At 38.4% G+C, this 22,639-nt stretch overlaps 1 protein-coding gene across 1 annotated transcript in view; it reads left to right on the top strand.

Moving 5' to 3' along the window:
• Sh2d4b (SH2 domain containing 4B) overlaps positions 1-22,639 on the top strand; it is a 115,920-nt gene that overhangs the window by 20,092 nt on the left and 73,189 nt on the right. Inside the window, exon 1 of the mRNA XM_021246757.2 lies at positions 1-22,639. This exon is cut by the window's left edge and continues 20,092 nt beyond it. Within this exon, the coding sequence (XP_021102416.2) occupies positions 22,389-22,639 (251 nt within the window). The 5' untranslated portion in view covers positions 1-22,388.

Raw genomic sequence — 22,639 nt, 5'->3', positions numbered from 1 at the left:
CAACCTCATCTGCTGGTCCTGGTCCTCCTAGTCCTGGTGTATATATTCCCTTTCTAGGCACAGAAGTCTTGACCTTGAATGCCAGCCTTGCCTGCAGACGTTCCTAGTGTGGCCACATTCTCAGGGGCCCCTTTGGCTAACACTCATCCTCTACACAGCCACCAGGGACCTTTTGGCACATGAATGAGCTCATGCATACCCCTACCTGGGCGGTTCCATTGTGTTCACAAAATTGGTGTCATGGCATCTGCCGTCTCTCCAACCTGATTTCCACCCTTTGTATCCCACTGTGTCCCAGACCCTCCGGAGGCTTGTTTCTTCTCATTGGTCATTTCTCAGATGTTGCCTGCACTATTTGCTGACATCCATTCTCAATGAGTGCTATCCCGTCTCTGTTGCACATCCTGCCTCATTTTCCTACTAGCACCTGCTACATCTGCAAGATCCTCTTTATTGTGGTAAGATACATATAACATGAAATTTATCATTTTAACCAATTTGAAATTTGCAATCCAGTGACATTTAATACATTCAAAATGTTGCCCAGTCATTACCACTACCTAGTTTCAGAACATTTTCCTGAATGCCAAAAGGAAACCTCCTATCTACTCTCTCCTCCCCTCTGCCTCCAGCAGCCACTGCTCTACTTTCTATGTCTGTGAATTCCTGCACCCCACCTCTCTTCCTCCTCCTCTTCTTTTTGTTGGTACTGGAGATTGAACTCGGAACCTTGCGCTTGCACGGCAGGTGCTGCAACCACTGAGTTACATAAATCCCCGGCCCCCCTCCTTCTCTTCTTAATGAATGTGTTTGCTTGTTGATGGTCTGTCACCTCCATTATTCTGAATACACTCTGAAATCTTGGGTGTCTCTTGTATTGTTTTACTTTCCATTCCTATATCTAGAACCGGCCTGAGGTAGGATTGGGTTTGTGTGGGTATCGACCAAAGTTTTGTGTGCATAATGTGTCAGAGGAATTTGATCCAAGAGACAGGAGTCAAAGGATTTCTAAGTGCAAAGCTATATACTGTACAATATGTCCTCTCTCCTGGACATTGACAGTCTTCAGTAAAATCGTAAAAAAACTCATGTATTTGTGCTTGGGGATTAGTTATAGAAACTGACATACAACGCTATACCATATAAGTAGTGACCATTCTGTCACTTTTTCACTCATAACTTGTTTCATTTTCTTTTTCTGTTGTGGATTTTGACTTGGATTTGAGCTTGACCAACACTGTTTTTTTTCTGTTATATTTACTCTGTGCATATTTACTGTATCCTTTTCTCCCAGAGTTTTGATACCATTTTTTATTAGCTGACTGTATGGAGAAATGTGTAATAAGCAGCATAAGGTATTTTAAAACTTATTTTAGTAAACGTCCTCACAGCTATTTTCTGTATTTTGCTCAACAATGAAACATTGTCTATTGAGGATGAGAAATAAACATATTTTTACATTCTCCATGATTTTGTGGGTATAATCAAGGATTTTAGATTGATTTTGCTTATACTACTTATTCAATCTTTTTAAATTTTATTTATTTTTTGTTGGTTTATGTTTGTGATACATAATAATTACATTCATCTGAGGGAATTGTTACATGTACTGTATATCATATCTTGAACATTTCCAATCCCTTTTCCCTCTTTCCCTTCTACTTCCCTTCCCCTGATTTATTTAATCTTTCAGGAATTTTTTTGTTTAAGTAGGGGTTTTGTAATCAAATTATACTAACGATAATTATTGGAACATTAACTCCACTTTGTGCTGCTTTTACTGCTCTCTACATTTTTTCTCCTTTTGTGAGTAAAGTGATAAATATCTTATTTTCCCTTTGCCATATTGTACAAGTGGTTTAGTGAATCAAGCAGTACACTGCCTTGTTGGGATTCTCAGGACAATATACAGAAGTCACTAAGCATCAAGGTAGATCCGTGCTTGAAACTTCTTTTTTTTTGGTATCAGGGATCAAACTCGGGTCCTTGTGCTTGTGCAGCAGGCAGCGAAACCACCGAGCTAAATCCCCAGCCCTTGAAACTTCTTTTGCACGTCCCTATTCTCGTCATAATGTGTTGAGACATCACTGATGTTAGCATGCTCTTTGTCCTCAACCTTCTTGGATTTTTCTCTTAGTTCCAACAGTGTTTTTGTTGACTCAATGGATTATTTAGGGAGCAGAGTTGGGCTGGTGTTGCTCCTTTGCTAATGGCTGTCACTGAGGCCTAAATCCTGGTCTGTGAAGGGGCAGGGCCCTGCTGAATTACGTACAGCTGAGGTCAGCTTGACCCCAATTAAAATCCTTCCCTCAGAATTATCGACTCTCACTAACCTTGTGAGTTGCTTGCTAATTGCGCCTGGTCACAGTACCAGTTTGTTCTTTCCAAGCAAGATAAACAGTGCTTACTCCGTTAACAGCTCTGCTTGGTGCCATCATGCCAGGAGTTCGGCAGTATTTCACTAGATGCCTTCAAAGCATACCCTGGTCCCTATTCTTTCCCACGATTGTATTCAATAAATACTGGATGTTCTTGGGGGCTTTTGTCTTTGGTATCATCAGCAGCACTGACCAGGACCCAAGACTCAGCTTCTCCACACTAAATCTCGTTTCTGTCTTTTCTTGAATTTGCCTTGTGCTGGGCGGGGGTGTCACAGGCCAGGACCCAAGGCAGAGCTTCTGGTAACATCCCCTTCCCTATTCCTACAACTCGTCAGATGCTATTCCACATTTCTGGCTTCTGTGTCAGGAAGAACTGGAACCAGAAAGTAGTCAAGAGTACAAATCCAAATGGAACTCATGTTAGTTTCAGGCACAGATCTCCCTTGACTCTACATCATACAGACCAGGTGAGTGAAGCAGATAGGTCTAGCCACTAGCTCCCCTCTCCCTGTCACAGACTTCCAGCAGGATAATATCAATCACACACACACACACACACACACACACACACACAGAGTCCTGCTCTGGCTTTCAGAGATCAATTGCCTTGATCAGGAGGGGACCCGCATCCAGCCATGCAATCCTTACAGTCACAATCATGGTGGTTCCAGGCCATACATGCTTCCCACATCTACAGATCACAGAAATTCCCTGTGGACTATTCCACATGCCCACCATATGGTCACATCTGTGTTCCATCCATAAGTAAGCTTATTAGCATCCCATGGACCAAGAATGGTCTTTGCCTGGAATAATTTAATTTATTCTAATTTGTCCCATGAAGACTATATCTGCAAATCACACAAGTGCTGATGGTTTGGCAGACACTGGAAAAGCCCCACACTCTAAACTACCCCATATCCAAGGTTCTAAAACAACTGAGGATGGCCAGGTAGTGATGTGGCTGGTACTACAGCCTAGGGCTAGGGTAGAGCTCTCCAGAAGAGGCATGAACTGGCTCTAAGGAGTCCTGCCACCAGAACCGGGAGAGGAGGGAAAGGAACGTGACTCAGCCCTTAAGTGCTTGCATGGTGATAGAAACTTTCCATCAGTGGAAGAAGCTTTTTGAGTTGTCCCAACTTCTGCTGGTAAGGGGTTGTTATTCCTCTTCCACAGATGATTTTCTAAGGTTACCCCAGTACTGAGGTGGCCTGGTTTGGGGGCATTTTGAAGGTTGATCTGTGACACATTTTGAAGGTTGATCTTATTTTCCAGCCTTAAATACCTCAGGATATGAGATAATGGAGCACATCTTGAGTAAGGAAGCCTGAAAGGACAGGCAAGACATTCTTGACCTCTAGGCACCCCAAATCTTCAAGGAGTGCTTACTTAGAGCAACTCTCGTGGAGCAATTGGACAGCCCTGTGTCTCCACAGATACACTTTTCATAATTTTCTTCTTACCTGTCTTCAGGGGTTCCATTCAGAAGCTAGGAACCTGTTGTTACTGTCACCCACTGCTTTAGCTGCTCTTCAAGGGCGTTTTCTCAGTGACCACAGAACTTCACACTAGGACCCACTTCTTAAAGTTTCCACCATCTACCAGCACCACCAAGCTGGGGGCTATGCCTTTAGCATAAGGGCTCTTAGCGGGTATTTAAAGATATAAGCACAGCCTATAACGATGGGGTAGGGAGAGTATTAATTACCTTTGATTGCAATACCAAATTACCGTAGGCTGGGAAGTTTAAATAAGAAACATTTATGTTTCACAGTTTTGGAGACTGGAAGTCTGAGGTTGGGGTGCCCACATGGTCAGGTTCTAGTGAGGACCCTCTCCTAGGTGGCAGATGGTTTACTTCTCCTTCTCTCATGGCAGGACAACAAGCTAGCTCCCTGGCCTCTTCCTAGAAGGGAACTAACCCTATTTATGAGGGCTCCACTCTTGGGACTTAGCCACTCCCAAAGGTACGTCTCCTAATACCCTCCCATTGGGATTAGGGTTTCAATATCTGAATTTGGGAGTCCATCACAGGCAGTTTTAGAGAACAAAGCCCCATGTCCAGGATCTTACAGCAGGTCAATTGTCAGTGAACAAGCGGGGAACTTGAGTTTTCAGGTACTCTTTCCTATTCTCCCTCTTTCTCCCAACTGCTGCCGAAAGCACAAGGACTGGTAGAGCAGGATTGAGTTTTGTTCAGCTCTGCACAAAGAGGGGCACCTCTCCTGGGCTGATGCAGGTTCTCAGTAGGTGACATTGGACTAAATTATCCAGTCTTAATTTCTCTTCCCTTGTCTCAAGGATACTCATGGCTGCCACCTCCTGTTTCCCCCTCTGGCCTGCAGCTCAGCAGGGGGCCATTCCTGAGAAAGGCCACCAGCTGGTTATCTTTGTGTAACCAGACCCCAGCTCAGCTCCAGCTCAAGGCAGCTAGGCTGAAGTAACAGCTTGCAGACTGTTCCTCTGCTATCTTAAAGTGGCTAGCATTACTTCTTTCGAGGTTTTGCTCACCTAAAGATCAGCAAGCTTCTTATGATTTTCCCATTTAGCAACAGATGTTTGCATTATACTTTGTGGTTTAAATTCTTTGAGTTCATTTTCACATCAATTTTTTCTGTGTCCTTTCAAAATTAATGACCTTAGATTGCAAGGATCATTTGTTTTCTATCCTATCATTTTACTGATGTGCTTATTTTCAGGCCACCATGGTTGGGTTTTCACATTCAGACTCTGTGAGATGCTAAAGATTTAGGTATTCTCATCCCTGCTTCCAGAATGTGTCCAACTCCCTCCTTTAACAGCTGAGGTAGTTTGTGCTTGAGACATTGTTTCATAAGAGACAATTGAGCTGGTGAGGAGCAATAGGAAGACTAGGGTCCTAGCTCCTCATTGGCACATTGATTTTCTTGTGTCTCAGTATTGAATTCCAGGACTGAGTTCTCAGCACTGAGTTCAATTGTAGAGCACTTGCCTTACATGTGTGAGTCCCTGGGTTCAATACTCTGTAAAAAAATTCAGTACTGAATTCCAGACAAGGAGGTGGGGTTGGAGGTGGATTGCTGTGGATTCCCTAACAATAATTGCACCAAGTCCCAAGAAACACTTCTTCAACAGGACGTATGGCCTTGAGCTGGGGCATCATTTTACAGTCACAAGTTGGAGAGAATGATGAGATGGTGGTTTAGTGTGGCCTAGTCTTATGTCTCTGCTAGTGACACACACAGCAAAGATGGTATTGAATATGACGTAAAACAGCTTGGGACTGTCCACTGTGAACCTTGTGTCTATACCATGCTGGGCCTTTGCCTCCTTATGCCAGATGGGTTTGCATGTTGGTGAATATGATGGTGTTTGGGGTAAACTTTGGCTCTGCTTACTGCCTAACCATGGCAGTATTCACTATTAACTTGATGTTGACAAGATAGTCAAGACTCTATGTAAAAACTGGAGATGAACTGTACTCCACCTTGTGTAAAGATGAAGTAAGATGGTCCCAGGGAAGCTTGGTGTGTTGTATTTGACAATCAGTATGAAGATTCCTCAAAAAGGTAAAACAGGAAATTTCATTTGACCCAGCTGTTCCTTTTCTGGCTATCTTCCTGAAAGAGTTAAAGACATCATATTATAGTGATCCATGTGTATGCATGTTTATAGCAGCACAATTAGTAATAGCTAAATCTTGGAAGCAGCCTATATGTCCATGAACAGATAAATGCTTAAAAAAATGTGGTATTTACATACAATGGAGTACTACTCTCCATAAAGAAGGGTAAACTTGAGTCATTTGTAAGAAAATGGATGCATCTTGAGACCATAATATTAAGTGAATTAAATCAGATACATAAGCTTAATATTGCATTATTTATTTTATATGAGAAGCCCCAAATATAGATAAGTTAAAGAGAAAAGTAAAAGATAATAGGAAATGGGGAGATAGATCTTTTGCAAAAGGGAAAGAGACATAGAGATAGAGGAATGGGGGAAGAAGGGGGACGGGGATGAAATAAAGAATTAAGACGTGTTATGTATGTGTTCCGACTGCCAACAATGAATGTAATCATTATGTACTGCAAGCATATGCTGATAAAAATAAAATTAAGCACATTACTTATATTCCTATTCCTAGTCCTACTATATTCCTAGTCTTTTTTATTTTTCCAGAAGATTAAAGTTCACTTATGTTAAGGAATCATGCACCCTGTTTGTTTGAGACAGGATTTCACTATGTAGCTCAGCTGGTCTTAAACTTGCTATGTATCCCAGGCTGACCTCAAACTCACAATCCTCCTGCCTTAGCCTCCTGAGGGCTGGGATTACAGACAACTGTGCCTTATTCCCAATCTTAGAGGAAGGCATTCAATCTTTGATTCATTAGTATGGTGTTAACTGTAAATTTTTCGGAGATTCATTTTATCAGAGTGAGGAACTTTCCCTGTATTTCTAGTTTGCTAAGAACTTTTATTAGGAATGAATGTTTGGTTTGTCAGATGTGTTTTCTACAACTATTCAGATGACCGTTGCTTCTTTTTTCAGTGTGCTGATGTGAAGAATTACTTTGTTTGAATCTTGAATGTTGAACCAGCCTTGAATTCCTATGGTAAACTTTGTATGGTCATGATAAATTACCCTTTTCCTTTTTTTTTTTCTCGGTACCAGGGATTGAACATAGGACCTTGTGCTTGCCAGGCAGGCAGGGCACCACTAAGCTATATCCCCAGCTATCCTTTTAACGTATTTCAGAATTCCACTTGCTAATACATTATTAAGAATTAAAAAATGTCTGCATTTGTGAGAGATATTGGTCTGTAATTTTCTTGAAATATCTTTAGTTTAATATCAGGGTAATGCTGACCTCATAAAAATGAGTTGGAATATGTTTATTCTCTTCTCTTGCATTTTCTGGAAGAGTTTGTGTGGAATTGATATTATTTATTCCCTAAAGGATTAATAGAGTTTACCAGTAATGTCTGCTGTGTCTAGGCTTTCATTGTGAGAAGATTTAAAATTATAAATACAAGTTCTTTAGTAGACATAGAGCTATTCAAGTAGTGTTTGCTTCCTTTGTCCATCAATACACGAATGGATAAGGAAAATGTGGTATGTATACACCATAGAGTACTACACTGTCATAAAGAAAGATAAACTTGAGGCATTTGTAGGTAAATGGATACAACTTGAGAACATAATGTTAAATGAAATAAGTCAGACACAGAAGCTTAACTATCACCTGGTTTCTCTTTCATGGGAGAAACACGAAAACATGCATATATGTACATATATAGAGGTGGAGAGGGAGAGGAAGAGGAAGAAGGAGGGGGGAAGAGAGAGAGAGAGAACATCAGAAGAAGGAGAAGTTCAAATATTTCCCCAAATTACATATTCTATTGATTAAAAAATATTTTAATACATATATGAATTTGTTTCATTTATACTATTAGTTTATCTTTGTTCATTGAAAAGAAAATTTTGTGATATGTTTGTTTCTTCTCTGTAAGAGTCTTTGGGTCAATGTCTCATACCTTGACTGTCTACTTTGAAGATAATGGTACACAGTGTATTAACTATTGTTATTCTCTTATTATTTTGTTATTAAACTTTATCTTATTTTTTATAAAATAAAAAAAGAAAAACAAAAAGAATTTCTTTATTTCATCTAAGTTATCAATTTATCGATAGGCAATTGTTCATGAAATTCTCTTGTCTGTAGGATCTGTAGTGATGACCTATCTTTTGTGCCTAATATTGGCAAGTTATGTTCTTTCTCTTGCTATCATAATCATTTTGGTGAAATTTTTATCAATTTAATGGTTTCAAAGAATGTATTTTTTTCATTGTTTTTTCTTATTTTTCTGTTTTCTATCTCATTGATTTCTGCCATTACTTTTAAAATATTTTTTCTTACTTTAAAAACATAATCTATTTTCTACTTAGTGTAGAAGTGGAAGCCATTGATTGGAAATGCTTTTTTTTTTTGAGACAGGATTTTGCTCTGTAATTAGGCTGATTTTGAAGTCACTTTGTATCTCAGACAGGCCTTGAACTTATGTCAATCCTCCTACCTCAGCCTCCTGAGTGCTGGCATTACAGGTGTGCACCACCATGCCTGGCTTGAAATGCTTTTTATTTCTGACTATACACATTTGATGCTACAAATTTCTCTCAATGAACTACTTTCATTAAATCCTGTAGATTATTATGTTGTTTTTATTTTTCTTCAATTAAAATATTTCCTAGTTCACTTTGAGATTTCTCTTATCCACAGGTTATTTAGAGTTGTGTTGCTTAATTTCTGTATGTTTCAAATATTTTTCCCTCAGATATCTTTCTGTTATGGATTTCTAGATTGATTTCATCGTGGTCAGAGAATTTACATGAATGATTCCAAACATTTAGTATTTGTTGAGTTTTTCTAAATATGTAAAAATATGACCTATCTTGGTGAATGCTCTGTATGCACTTAAAAAAAGTGTTTTGTTGTTGTTTAATGTTCTATACATTTCAAGCTACATCCATCACTATGTCACTATAACTCAACTATTTTTTCTATTTATCTTATCAATTACCAAGGGGTATTTAAAAACAGCTGTATTGAGGTATAACACACCATATGAGTCATCCATTTAGAGTGTACAGTTCAATGGTTTTTAGTACAGATTGAACATCCCTTATCTGAAATGCTTGAGACCAGAAGTGTTTTAAAATTTGAATTTTTTAAAATTTTGGGACATTTAAATACACATAATGAGATGCATTGGGTTGAGAAACAAGTCTAAACACAAAGCTCATTTATGTTTCATATACATATACCTTGAATGTAGCTTTATAAAATATTTTTAGTAATTTTTTGCATGGAACAAAGTTCCATAGGGTATAGTGTGGCACTATGTTGATACTCAAAAAGTTTCAGATTTTGGAGCTTTTTGGATTTCAGATCCTCAGATTAGGGATGCCCAGCCCTATCACCTTCACAGATATGGGCAACCATCATCACTATTTCAGAATATTTCATCACCTTAAGAATATTATTTAACTGTCAATCCCTTTGTCGTCCCTCCTCCTGCATTTTGTCTTAGCAAACAGTAATCTACAGATATTCCTCATTTAATGACCCACCTGTTTAATGACTGTTTGGACTTACAACCTGTTTGGTGTGTTTTGTACAGTTCTGTACATCATTATAGAGCCTTTTTTCTTACAGTACACCTTATTTATAGAATTACTGTAATGTTTTGCTGATTGTACTGTATAAGATAATACTGTAGTTTTGTGTTTTGTTATACAATACAGTACAGCATGTACACAAATAAAAAGCAAAGGGCCAGGGATTTAGCTCAGTGGTTTCGCCTCCTCCTGCATAAGCTCAAAGACCTGAGTTCAATCCCTGGTACCAAAAAACCCCAAAAAACAAAAAACAAAAACAAATAAAAAGCAAAGTCATCAAGTTGGAGTTTCCTTTGACCATTTTTTGTTCTAAATATTGTAATGTACATACTATGTTCAATTCCTTTTAGCGACCAACTTAATTAAAGACCTAGTCATGGGAATGGAACTCAGTTGTTAAGTGAGGAATGTCTATACTTTATTGCCTCATAGAGTTGCTTATTTTGGACTTTCATATGAATTAAAATGTATGAATGTGGACTTTGGAACTGACTTCTTATACTAAGTTCAAGATCTGAGGCTGGGGTGTAGCTTGGTGATAGAACACTTGACTAGCACATGGGAGGCCCTGGGTTTGATCCTCATCACTGCAAAATGAACAAACAAACAAACACACTGTCCCTCAAGATCTATACATGTAGGAGTATTTCATTCTTTATATCCCCCTGAATAATATTCCACTTAAGAAATATACTGTATTTTGTTTATTCCTTTTTCCGTTAATGGACATTTGGTTTGTTTCCACTTTGGGGGCTTTTATGAATAATGTTTCAGTAAGCATCTGTGTACAAATTTCTGTGTGGACTTATGTTTTCATTTCTCTTGAGTGCAATCATTGGGTTATTTAGTAACTCTATATTTTGACATTTAAGGAACTGCTGGACTGTTTTCCAAAGCAGTTGCACCATTTTACATTCTATCTTCTTTAGGGAAATGTCTGCTCAAATTCTTCATGCATTTTTTTGGATTGGGTTGTCTTTTCATTATCGAATTTTAAGAGTCCTTTTAAGTACTCTAGATACAAGTTCCTTATCAGATATTGATTTACAAATATTGTTTTCCCATTCTCTGAGCTGCCTTTTTACTTTTTTGGTTGTGTCCTTTGAAGCAAAAACATTAAAATTTCAATTTATATGTTTTCTTTTAATGGTTGTGCTTTTTTTTTTCTGGTACTGGGGATTAAACTTGGGACCTTGCACTTGCAAGGCAGGTGTGGGGCCACTGAGCTAAATCCCCAGCCCTTAGCTAAAAAATGGTTGTGCTTTTATCTTATCTAAGATACCTTTGTCTAATCTAAGGTCACAAAGATTTATGTCTACCTCTATATTTTCAAATTTATTTTGCTTGCTTCGGAGCACATAAACTAAAATATCTTCAAATATATTAACAATATAGCATATATATTCTTACAATCACTTTTTATATTGTCTGTTATTCTTAATGTTGTATAGTTTGTTTTATTTCATTTTTATTTAGACATACCAACTACTTTCTTATTTTATTAGATTTTCCAAAGAAAAAATGTTTAGCTCTATTTGTGATATATGCTATTTCGTTAATCTTAGCTTTTCTTTTCATTTTCCATTCTGCCTACTTTTCTTTTGTTTTTATTGTTCTTTTACTAATATCTTAGATTATACTTTTTTTTGGTCAGGATTTTGCTATGTAGTCCAGTCTGTCCTTGCACTCACTATGTAGCCCAGACTGGCCTCAAATTCATGTTGATCCTATTGCTGGGGTTATAACCATGTGGCTCCACACCCAGCTGATTATACATACTATGCATTTTAAAATCATACCTTTAATATTTTTCATCATAAAACACTTGAACATAGAGGTACAATAGAAAATTATGTAAATACTCACAGGCCCATAATATCTTTATCAAAAGATTATATAAGTACCTCTTTTGTTCTAATGTAGACCATTCAGATACTTCTGAGATCCATTTTGATCCCTTTCTACAATCTTGCTCCTCATCTCTCTTACCATATGTAACTATTAATATGAATCCTGTGTATATCATGTTTATGTCTGCTTCTTATTGTAATATATATTGTCACCATAAGTAGTATGTCACTTAATTTTATTTATTCAAATGATATTTTATTACTATACTATACTATAGTAACCTTAATTTAATTTTGTGGTTTTAAATTTTTTGAGGGATGTAACTATGTTGTTCAAATCTATTTTTATTGCTATACACTATTGCATTATAAAAATATACCATGATTTATGTTTTTCTTTATTGAGTATATATTTTTCAGGTTTTCATATTTTCAGGAATCATTTTGTTCAGATTTCTCTTAACACATGTAGAAGATACTTATTAAATTACTTACCTAGAAGTGCTATTCTTTAGTAATAGTAGGAAGTATTTTCAATTTTTCTACAAAATATTGCTATTTTAAAAGTGGCTGTATCATGCTTTCTATCAGCAGTTTGTAAGAATTATCATTAGTTTATATCCTTTCCAACACTTGCTGTCTTTAGACTTTCTCAGTCTTTCCAATCTTGTAGGAGTGAAAATTTTTCCTGTTTAATATGTTTATATTTAATTAGTGGAGAAGTTCAGTATTTTTAATGCATTCATTAATTTTTATGTTTCCTTTGAAATGCTTGTTCATATCAATAACCTGATAGGAATGTGTTAAGCTGCAAACAACAAAATATCCAATCACCAAGTACTTCCATAAGTACTCCTTTTCCCACTGTCTTAGTTCCATTTTTGTGGCTACAACAAAATGCCCAAGACGAGCAATTTATGTTGAATAGAAATTGATTTTCTGCTCATGTGAGTGGCATATATATCAGAACAGCAAAATATTTCCCACAACTTTGCAGTAAATTTGTACTTATATTCATTGGTCAGAACTTTGTCACATGATCATCCTTGCCTGAAGGGTGACTGAGAAAATTATGAGAATTGTAAGCAAGCAGATTGCTGTCTGGATTAAATTTAGAGTATTAATAGCAAGGAAGCAGTGGACAGAAACTAGAGGGGTAACCAGTAGATAACTAACAGTGTTTGCTACAGTGCCTATTGCACTTTTCCTGTAGGGTTGTTTTCTTATTCATTCACAGGAATTCTTTGTATATTCTAGATAATATTTTCAATCAGAATTTTATTATTTTTTAAATTATTTATTTATTTATTTTTTTGGTATAAGGAATAGAACTCAGGATCTTGTGTTTACAAGTCAGGCATGGTGCCACTGAGCTAAATCCCCGGACCCCAGTCAGAATTTTATAAAAATACTAAACTCTACTATTTTCCAGTGATTCTCAAAGTGTGGTTCCTGGATTCTTGTGGGTCTGTGAGATCCTTTCTGGGGTGTCAACAGGTCCAGTCTATTTTCATAATAACATTAAGATGTTATGTACCTTAAAAAATGCTAACCTGTACTCAAGATGCAAAATTGATAGTGGGAGCTACTGGTTGGATCTGGAATACCCTGAAAGGGCCCAAATGTTAAAAGCATAGTTCCGAGCTTGGTGATATTGGAGGTGCTGGAGCCTTTCAGGGGCGGGACCTGCAGGAGGTCTTCTGGTCATTGGTAGTGTGCCCTTGAAGAGTACGTGGGACCTAGTCTCCACTTTAAGCCATGAGGTGAATGGTTTGCTTTGCCATGTGTTCCCACCATGTTGTTCTTCCCCTCTACCCAAGGCATAAAAGCCATGAGTCTGTTCAATCATGGATAGAAACTCAAAACTGTGAGTCAAAATTTGTCATAGTGACGGAATACTAAGCAACACAGTGGCTGAATCTGCTGGCACTGTAATAGTCATTGCATTTTTCACCATCAAACATTCACAATAAATTGATGGTTTCACTCCTTGATGAAATGATAAATCTCATTCATTTTATTGTGTGACAAACAGGCAGTATGCATAAAGCAGTGGGCATCCTGTGGAAAAGTGCTATGTGGTACTTACTTCAGTTCTGTGATGAGCTAGCTTCATTTATATATATTTTCAGATGTGGTTATTTGAAAATGAATAAAGTGAGTCTGTTTTTTGAAGGAAAGCCAATGATAAAATTTATGTCATTGATAAAATTCCTGCTTTCAAGGAAAAGTTAACATTTTTGGAAATCTTGTACCTACCATAATGAGCTTACGAATTGCCCAAAATGTAATGACTTTTCTCATAAGATCTATAGGGGTATTTATAAATGCAACTTTTTCTGATATTGTAAAATAAAATAAGTTCATATATGGAACATCTGCTTGATTCATTGAACCACTATTTTCCAAAGGATCAATGAGTAATGTTGCAAAATCAGGCATGAGTTAAAGCTCTATTCAGAGTGAAAAATAAACCAATGGACTTTTATTTTGCTTTTTAAATGCTTAAACTTTTTATTTTCAAGTAACTGTAGACTTAGAGAAGACTTGCACAGTTCAGCGAATTCTCGTATAACTCTGTTAGCTTTCCCTAATGTTAACAATCATACATTTTCAAGGTATACTGATAAAACTGAGAAACTAGCTGAGCACACCTGTAATCACAATACTCTGAGTGGCTAAGGCAGGAGGATCACAAATTCCAGTCCAGCCAGGCCAACTTTGTTATAGCCAGACCCTGTCTCAGAATAAAAAATAAAAAGGGATGGGGATGTAGTTCAGTGTGAAGTTCCTGGCTTCGATCCCCAGTACCGTAAAAAACAAAACAAAACAAAACATGATTAATGCATTTTAATCTAACAAAGTATAATAATTTATTTATTAATGTGGCTTCATTATTTATTGATTGTAACTAACCTTTAATAAACTACCAATTGTTTGGATTTGGTGTAGTATCAAAGATATCTGGCAAAGCTTTAATTTTTCTCTTTTTTTACCACCTACATATCTGAATGAAATCAAAGTTTTAAAAAATATACTTCAACAAAAAATTACATATCACAATTAAGCAGTTGCAGGAGAAGATATGAAAAAATCCATCTGCTTCCTATTAGATTGGACATTAAACAGACTTGCAAAATTTTAAAGCAAGGCCAGTCTTTCAATTACATGTGTATCTTTTCTTTATTTGTTCCAACATTGCCCCAATCCTTCCTGCTTCCAGCCCCTGTTAACCACTTTTTGCACTCTACATATATGTGAGTTCATGTGATAATTGTCTATCTGTGCCTGGCATATTTTACTTAACACAATGTCCTTCAAGTTCATCTGTATTGTTGCGAATCATAGGCTGCCCTTCTTTCCCAAGGTTGAATAGTATTCCTCTGTGTGGAATATTTTCTCTATCCATTCCTCTCTTGATGAATGGACACTGATTCTGTTTCTTGGCTACTGTGCATGATGCTGTTACAAATATAGGAGTACACACATCTCCTTGGCACACTGATTTCATTTTCTTCAGATCTATATCCAGTGGTGGGATTGCTGGATCATATGGTAACTCCATTTTAATTTTTTGAGAAACTTATGTACTGTCTTAGTGCCCATAATAATTTACCTTCCTACAGACATGTGTCTGTATATATATATTCTTTTGTTTTTGTTTTTTTTGATACAGGGTCTCTCTATGTAGTTCAGGCTGGCCTTGAACTCACTATGTAGTCCAGGCTAGCCTCAAACTTTTGGCGATCCTCTGGGATTATAGGCATGGGGCACCATGCCCAGCTCTTATCTTTCATATTCACTTTGACTTTGGGGACAAAGCAGAAGTTGCAAGATGCAAGATTCGGTGAATAAGGTGGGTAAGGAAACACACTAATGTTTTTATTTGACAGATATTGCTGTAAACATTTTGAATTGATTTAGAATATTGAGGTAGAAAAAGACATTCATGAAAGGGGATTTCCAGAACTGCTTCAGAACATAACAAGAATGATGAGATAAGTATGTTCTAAATTGGAGGAGGGAATTTTGAGGGGAATTAATGGTAATGTATCTTTTACTGTAGTAAATTTAAAAATTTTTATTTAAATATTCACCATATATTTTGATCATACCTTATATGTAATGAATTCACTCCTTTACAGTGCTTCTAGTCTAGTGCAACCCACATGTAATCTTTGGGATAAATGAGAAAAATCATCATTCAAATTGTGTTTTATGGAGCTTATTTTTCCCAAAGAGTGCTGGTTGAGAAGATTATTCCAGATCTTAAAGTTATTACATATGAAATATACTGCAATTAGCAGATAAGCCCTCTTAAATGTTAGTTGTTATTATGTTTATTAATAGTTGCAAAATTTTATGGTTATATGTATTCAGATATCTTCTCTCAGTCAGTGGCTTGACTTTCAATTGTCTTTATGGTGGTTTGTTTGTATGTAGAAATTATAAACTTTAATCTTCACACAAATTTGTCAACATTGCCTCTCACAACTTATTCTTTTTAATGTCATGTAGTTCTTTTCTTCCTCGAAGTCATAATGATATGCTTTTGTATTTTTGTCTAAAAATTTCCAAGTTTCCAAATACAGCTTTTCACAGACTTATGAAACTGGCCTTGTCAAGACACCAGTGACTTCCATGTTGCCAAGTCTAGTGGTCTGTTCTCAGTTCTCATCCCACCCACCCATCAGCAGATGGAATCCGATGGTCCATTCTCAGCTTTATCCTACCACGTAAGGGAAGATGGAATCCAGGGTCCATTCTTGGTCCTCTCTTGCTTCCTGGAATGTTTTGTCTTTTGGATTTTGAGATACCACCTTCTTTTGGCTCTTCTCCTGCCTCACAGGCCTTTTTGTCCTGGTCTCCTTTGGGATCCTCCTCTTTCTGAAATGTTGGAATGTCCTGGAGTGCCATCTTTAGACTTCTTATATTCACTTTTACACTGATCTAATCCATCTTCTTGGCTTTAAATATCATCTGTACACTGATGACTCCAACATTTTATTTTAGTCTCAACATCTCCCTTGAACTTGATTTTACTCAACTAACTATTGGAAGTTTAATAAGCATCTCAAACTTAATTTGGCCAAAGTAGAAACATTGATTTCTCCACCCTCTTTCTTCCATGTTACCCATTTTGGTAATATGATCATTTAGTTGCTTAAGCTGAAATACTGGGATTTTCTGGGGGTTTTTTTTCTTCACAAACTACAGCCACAATTTAAGCAAATTTTGCTCTTTCTTTCAGACTATATCCTACTTCTTAGCCACTTAATGCCTTCAGTATGGCTTTAGTTCAAGACATGATTGTCTTTCACCTGGAGTCTAATCAGCTTTTCCTCCCTTTTTCCCCACCCTTCACCCTGGCCCCACCTATTTCCTACATAATGGGCAAAACCAGCAGAGTGGATATTCCGAGATGTAAATGAGCTCCTGTCACTTTCCCCACTTTCCACTTTCAATGGCTTCCCATGTCAGAAAAAAATTTAGGGCAGCAATGGACAATGTGCTCATGTCTGCCTCTTTCTCCAACTTGCTTTTCACTGATCTGCCAAGCACATCACTTGCACCTTGCTTCAGCATGGTCCTGCCTCACCTGGAGAGTATTTGAGATTTTTTAAATTGTAGGAGTCAGGTTTCTGGTGATCACCATTTGCTTTGGGACCCAGGTGATGTGCAGGCTGTAGATTCCCTCACTCCGTAGTGTTGTGTAAAGATGTGATTGAGGTGTTTCTTGTGTCCCTCTATATTTTTTCTTGTTATTTTGTATGCATTGTTGTTACGTGTTTGAAGAGAGGAATATCTTCACAAGGGCATCAAAATAAAACCTTTCAAATCGATGTTTTATTTTAAGCTAACAATGTGCATATTTCTTGCTATATTTTCTACTCTAGATAATATGTAATTTCAGTGCCAATTCCTCCTGAGATTCTCAGGTTATCTGGAAGACATATTTTTGATTATAGAGCAGTTAAGATTTTTTATGAGTATTTTTCCCATTGATTTGTAAGTTTTGGATTATTGTTAGGGAAGATGGCCTGTAAGTTTTTCTCACAAAGAAAAACATACTCTCAATATTTATGGAATAAGAATCTGTAAATATTTAGTAATTTTTACTGTATCATCTAAGTCCTCTATATTATTATTTTTAAAAAATGTGTTTGACATATTGACTTCTGAAATAGACCTAGCACCCCCCATCGTGAATATATATAGGTATATACTTTCAAATTCTTTTTGTTTTATCAGAGTTTTTGTTTTATGTAGTTGGCTGTTATGTTAGTTGATGTATAAAGCTTTATGACTGTTCTATCTTTGTGGGTTGTGGCTTTTATTATCACACAGTATTCTTCTGTGTCTTGTTTAACACATTTGTCCTTGAATTTTGCTTTGTGTGACAGTGCCACTTTGGCTTCCTTTTTGCTTGTTTTTGCACAAGTCTTGTTTAAAACAAGTCTGTTGTTGCCTCTATTTTTAACTTTTTGTTTGAAAATATGTTTTTTAAAAAAATAACACAACTGGGTTTTATTTTAAATTGTGCCTGACAGTCTCAGATTTTTAAATAAAATTAATTCTGTTCACATTTATTGTATTAACAAATATACTTAAGGTTTGTGTTTGTTTTCTATATCAGTTAGGTATGTGCTTGACCAGAGATAACAAATCATAGAACTAATAGTTGGCTAATTAAACAAATCTTTCATATTTATATTATCTCCTTTCATTTAATAACTGCAGAGCTTTATTTTTGGAAGTGTCTTGTTTTTCTCAAATGACTAGAAATCTGCCAATGTCTTTCAATGAGTGGTTCAATTTAGTTGTTAACAAGATCTTTCAGGGTGCATCCTTTTCTGTCTTTCAGCTTCCCCATCTATTACTTGCAGAAGTCTTCCAGCAGCTTTGAGCCTCACTTCCTCATTCCACAGAGGAAAAGAAAGTGGGGTAAAAGAGAAAGGAATGAAGGACTTTCTCTTAAGAAGCTTCACTTTTTCTACAGCTAGGGAGTGCCCTTCATGGAGACTTTTGCTTGTATCACTTTTGTCAAAAACAGGGACATCTAGTCACTCCTGGTTCCATTACTTGCCAATGAGAATAATACTACATGCTCAATTTAGATGATTGTTATTTGTCCTTTGAGTATGGGATAGAAACTCAGCTTTTGTGAATATAAGAATTTCTTGCTATTCCCCAAACAATTGGGGTTCTATAGAGAAGGAGGAAGGTGGCCTGGGGTAGTTAGTAGGTAGAAATTGACAGTGTTTGCTGTTGTAGTTATACTTTTTTGTTGTTTTCTCTCTCTTAGTCAGCTTTTGATTTCTTTTACAAAATACCCAAGAAAAATAATTTAAAGAAGGAAAGATTTATTTTGGCTCAAGGTTTTAGAAGTTTCAATCCATGGTCAGCCAGCTGTGCTGTTTCTGGACCATGGGGAGGCAGGACATCATGGCAGAGAACAGTGGTGGAGGAAAGCTGCTCACCAGATGGTAGCCAGGAAGCAGAGAGAGAGGAAGTCTCCAAGGACAAAACGTCTCCAGTGACCCACCTCCTCCAACTAGGCTCCACCTCCTGAAGTCTCCACCACAGCCCAACAGCACTAGCAGCTGGGGACCAGGCCTTCAACAGATTGAGCCTTTGTAGAACATTTCAGATCCAAACCCTAAGACTCTGCTCACTTTACTTACTTTGCAGGTGTGGGGAGCCTCTTACCACTTACTCTCCCCACTATGAATGGGCAGGTTTTATAATTCTAGTAGTGGTTGCCTCCTTGTGTATATTAGTCACAATTAAACCCTGTTTCTCTATTATTATATTGCTTTTAATGTATAAGAAAAACCCCAGTGCCTTCCTATATTAGGGAAATTAATGGTACCATGTGCAAGAGATGAACCCTAAAATTTTAGTAGATTAATACAATGAAGGTTTATTTCTTGATCACATCACAGTTTGGTGTGAGTTGGGTAGCTCTTCTGCGTGACTTTCTTTCAGACACTGACTCATGGATCAAGCTGCTTTATTTCCTTGAAATTCTGTCATTTTGGATTCATTTATTTCCTGCAAGGTGGACAAGAGAGAAAATGTGGAAAGGCTTATCCACTGTTAACAGCCCTAGCCTGGAAGTGGCACCAATCACTTCCTCTGATATTTCATGGACTAGAAGTCAAGCATAAGGTCCCATGGGACTGGAAGGACCTGGAGGGCAACTGTAGCCATTGGTGGGCTCAAGAAGAGGACTATGCTTAGTGGACATAGCATTTCCAGTGTCACAGATTGTCATCCTAATAATTTACATACTTTACTCTTCTTTGTATGAAATATGCTTACTCCTTCAAGGGCAGCAAGCCACTGTACTGAGCTCAAAGTCTGTGGTCTTTAAGGTACTACGTTAGTCTGAATGTACTATGAATACAAGCCATTTGAACAATGCCTCACCCTTAAGCCACAATATATAGTGGTGGACCAGGGCCAGGCATCTCTAAGGGGATTTGGAAAAGGGAGAATGTAAGAAACAGTTTGTAGCAGCCTGAAGCCTGGTGGATCAGGTTCTGAGCAGTTCCTGCTTTGGCAGGACAAAACTTAGCACTCAAGTGAGCTCCTCCTTCGTCATGACTCCCTTTTGCCTTCCCTGAAGTGAACCTTCCTTGGACTAGCCTTCCTTGGATCAGGGTAGCCTTGTAACCTGCCTCCTGCTCATTGCAGGTGGGTACCCAAGGAATTTTTGAGTCTTCAACAATCAAACACTTTTTAGTGCAGACTCAAAAACTTAGGAGATTTCTCATCTGTTTGCTTCCACGTCCCAGGAATAACTTCTAAAATTCTTTTCTAGATGTTGTCTCACATTCACTGCATGTGTTTGGCTCTTTACCCCGATATGTCTTCCTTTCACCTGTAGAGCATCTACCTTGGGGTTCTTTGTAAAACTGTGAGAGATCACACTTTTTTTTTTTTTTTTTTTGTGGTACGGGGACTGAACTCAGGACCTTGCACTTGTGAGGCAGGCATGGTGCCACTGGTGCTTGCGAGGCAGGTGGTGGAACCACTGAGCTAAATCCCTGGACCCCGAGATCACACTTTTAATATGCTTGGTCAGGCAGGTTTCTCTGAAGAGCAGAGGCCAGAGTGGGATTTATCATGAAAGGGATTAATTAAGGGACATGGCTGTGTAAGAGGGCAGGAGGATAGAGGAGACTGCAGTGCCAGGTTGACCTTGAGTGAAGGAGAGAGGGAGGTTGGGAAGAGGTGTTCTAGACAGCCATGCTGTGCAAATGAGGTTTTGCAGAGATGGGTGTCTCCCGGGAATGAGTGTGGCGTGTTGGAAGCTGCGGAAACTTCTGAAAAACATGGGCTTTGGTAAGCACAAAGGTCTCAGTGTTACCAGATCATGGGTCTTAGTCAACAGATTCCTAGTGTCCTGAACAAAGATTTGAGCAGAACACTAAAAGGGAGCAGCAATGTCAAAGATTTATTGAATGTGAAATTATACTCTACAGGGTGGGAGCAGGTCAGTGAGAAGAGTGCATGGCTCTGAGGGGGCCTGGTCCTGAGGGTTTAAGTCTCAGAATTTGGGGTGGAAGTGAGGGTTGGTCTAAGTTTTGCCCTTGCCAATAAGTGGTTTGGCTCTGTTCCACTGGGCAGTGGAATTTTTGATCTTTCATGGCCCTTGGAGGAACTGTCATCATACTCAAAGCCCATGGGGGTGTGGCGAAAACTGCATAGTCAATAACATGGTAATTAGGGCTGAGGTTGGCCAAGGGTTGCTGAAGACCACTGGGAAACTGCCCAGAGATTTACTGTATATAACTTGGGTTACCTGGTTACTGTCTCCCATTGTAGTTAGACCTGGATATCCCAGGCCTGGGTTAAAGGTTAACTCAAAAAAAGTTCATCTAGCCCAGAAAGCAGGCTCCAAGGCAAGGTTTTCCTTCTCTCTATAGCCATCTTTAAACTACCTCCTGCCTCACTGGGGCTGGAGAGCTTGGTCACTTATGCCCCTTGAAGCTGGGAGTCAGTGCAGCACATTCTCATAGCCAGCGTAATGCTTTGTGTCCTAGGTTATTTTATTCACCCAAGAAGTTTGATTGGGGTCTGTCATGAGGAACCTTTAATAATCCCATCTCTTCAATTTGGGCCCTAGAAGAATATGAGATGGTTTTTCTAATCCTATGCATTCCCAAATTTCTGTATGGTCTCTATTCATTTTCATTTCTAGTTTCAAAACACTCAATTGTTCTGTGAATTCATTTAACACTTGGCCAAACATGACCACTAGCAACCAATACACATTACTAAGATTTTGTGTTCCAACTTCTTCCCTTAGAATGACAAGTTCAGGAAGCATGGGGACCTGCCTTTTAGGTGATCGTGTTTGACATGTTTACCAAACGCTTTGCTCCTGCATTACATGGGTCTTCAGTCACTCAGCCCACTGGATATCACTCACCACCCGACTGCTAAAGCCGTAACAAGGAGCTTATATTTGTTTCAACAACACCCTATTTTAAAGACTGATCTCTATTTAAGACACAATAATTAGTGAATTTTGTTCCAATAGGCATACTGAGAAATCTCAGTGGCTGGATCTAGCACAGATTTATTTCTTGCTCACATTACAGTCTGATATAGGTCACAGAGACTCAGGTGCCAGATTTCTTCCTTTTTCAATTCACCGTCTCTGGTTCTCTTTCTAGCAGTGGATAGCAGAAAGAGAGTACAGAGAAGGGTCCCAGCCACTAACTGCCTCAGGCCAGGAGTGACACAAGTCACTTCCTACAGTGAGTGCTGCCCTGGCACTTGGTATCCTCTCAGATGAGGAGCTCAAGAGGGCTCAGTCTTAGATGCCAGTTTTGGCCCTGGAAAGTGCCCCAGCAGACTGGCTGGGCTGTCATGCTGCCCCCTAGAGGGAAGGGAGGGACAGGGGATGTGGAGGAGCCCGCGGGCCATGTCTCCCTGGGCTCCTTTGGAGGATGATGGCTTTGTTGAGTGATGTAATGGGTGCATGCCATGGGCCAGTTTAAGTCATCCCTTACTGCTTAGAAATCAGATATGTTTCTCCTTCCTCATTTGTTCCTCCTCCTATTGTGTGGCAGCCAGCAACAGGCATATCCAGTGGCTCCTGGGAGAAGATGGTGAGGTCTGGGTCTGGGTCATGGGAGAAGGCCCTGGTGACAAACCCTATGAAGAGATCTCAGAGGAGCTGATCACCGAGAGGGCACGGCTGCAGGCGCAGAGGGAGGCTGAGGAGCTCTG

This window comes from Heterocephalus glaber, unplaced genomic scaffold (genome assembly GCF_053883595.1).
Source record: "Heterocephalus glaber isolate CG9 unplaced genomic scaffold, H.glaber_assembly_v1.0 deba00001755, whole genome shotgun sequence".
Lineage (NCBI taxonomy): Eukaryota > Metazoa > Chordata > Mammalia > Rodentia > Bathyergidae > Heterocephalus > Heterocephalus glaber.
This window is presented reverse-complemented; position numbering and strand designations above follow the sequence as displayed.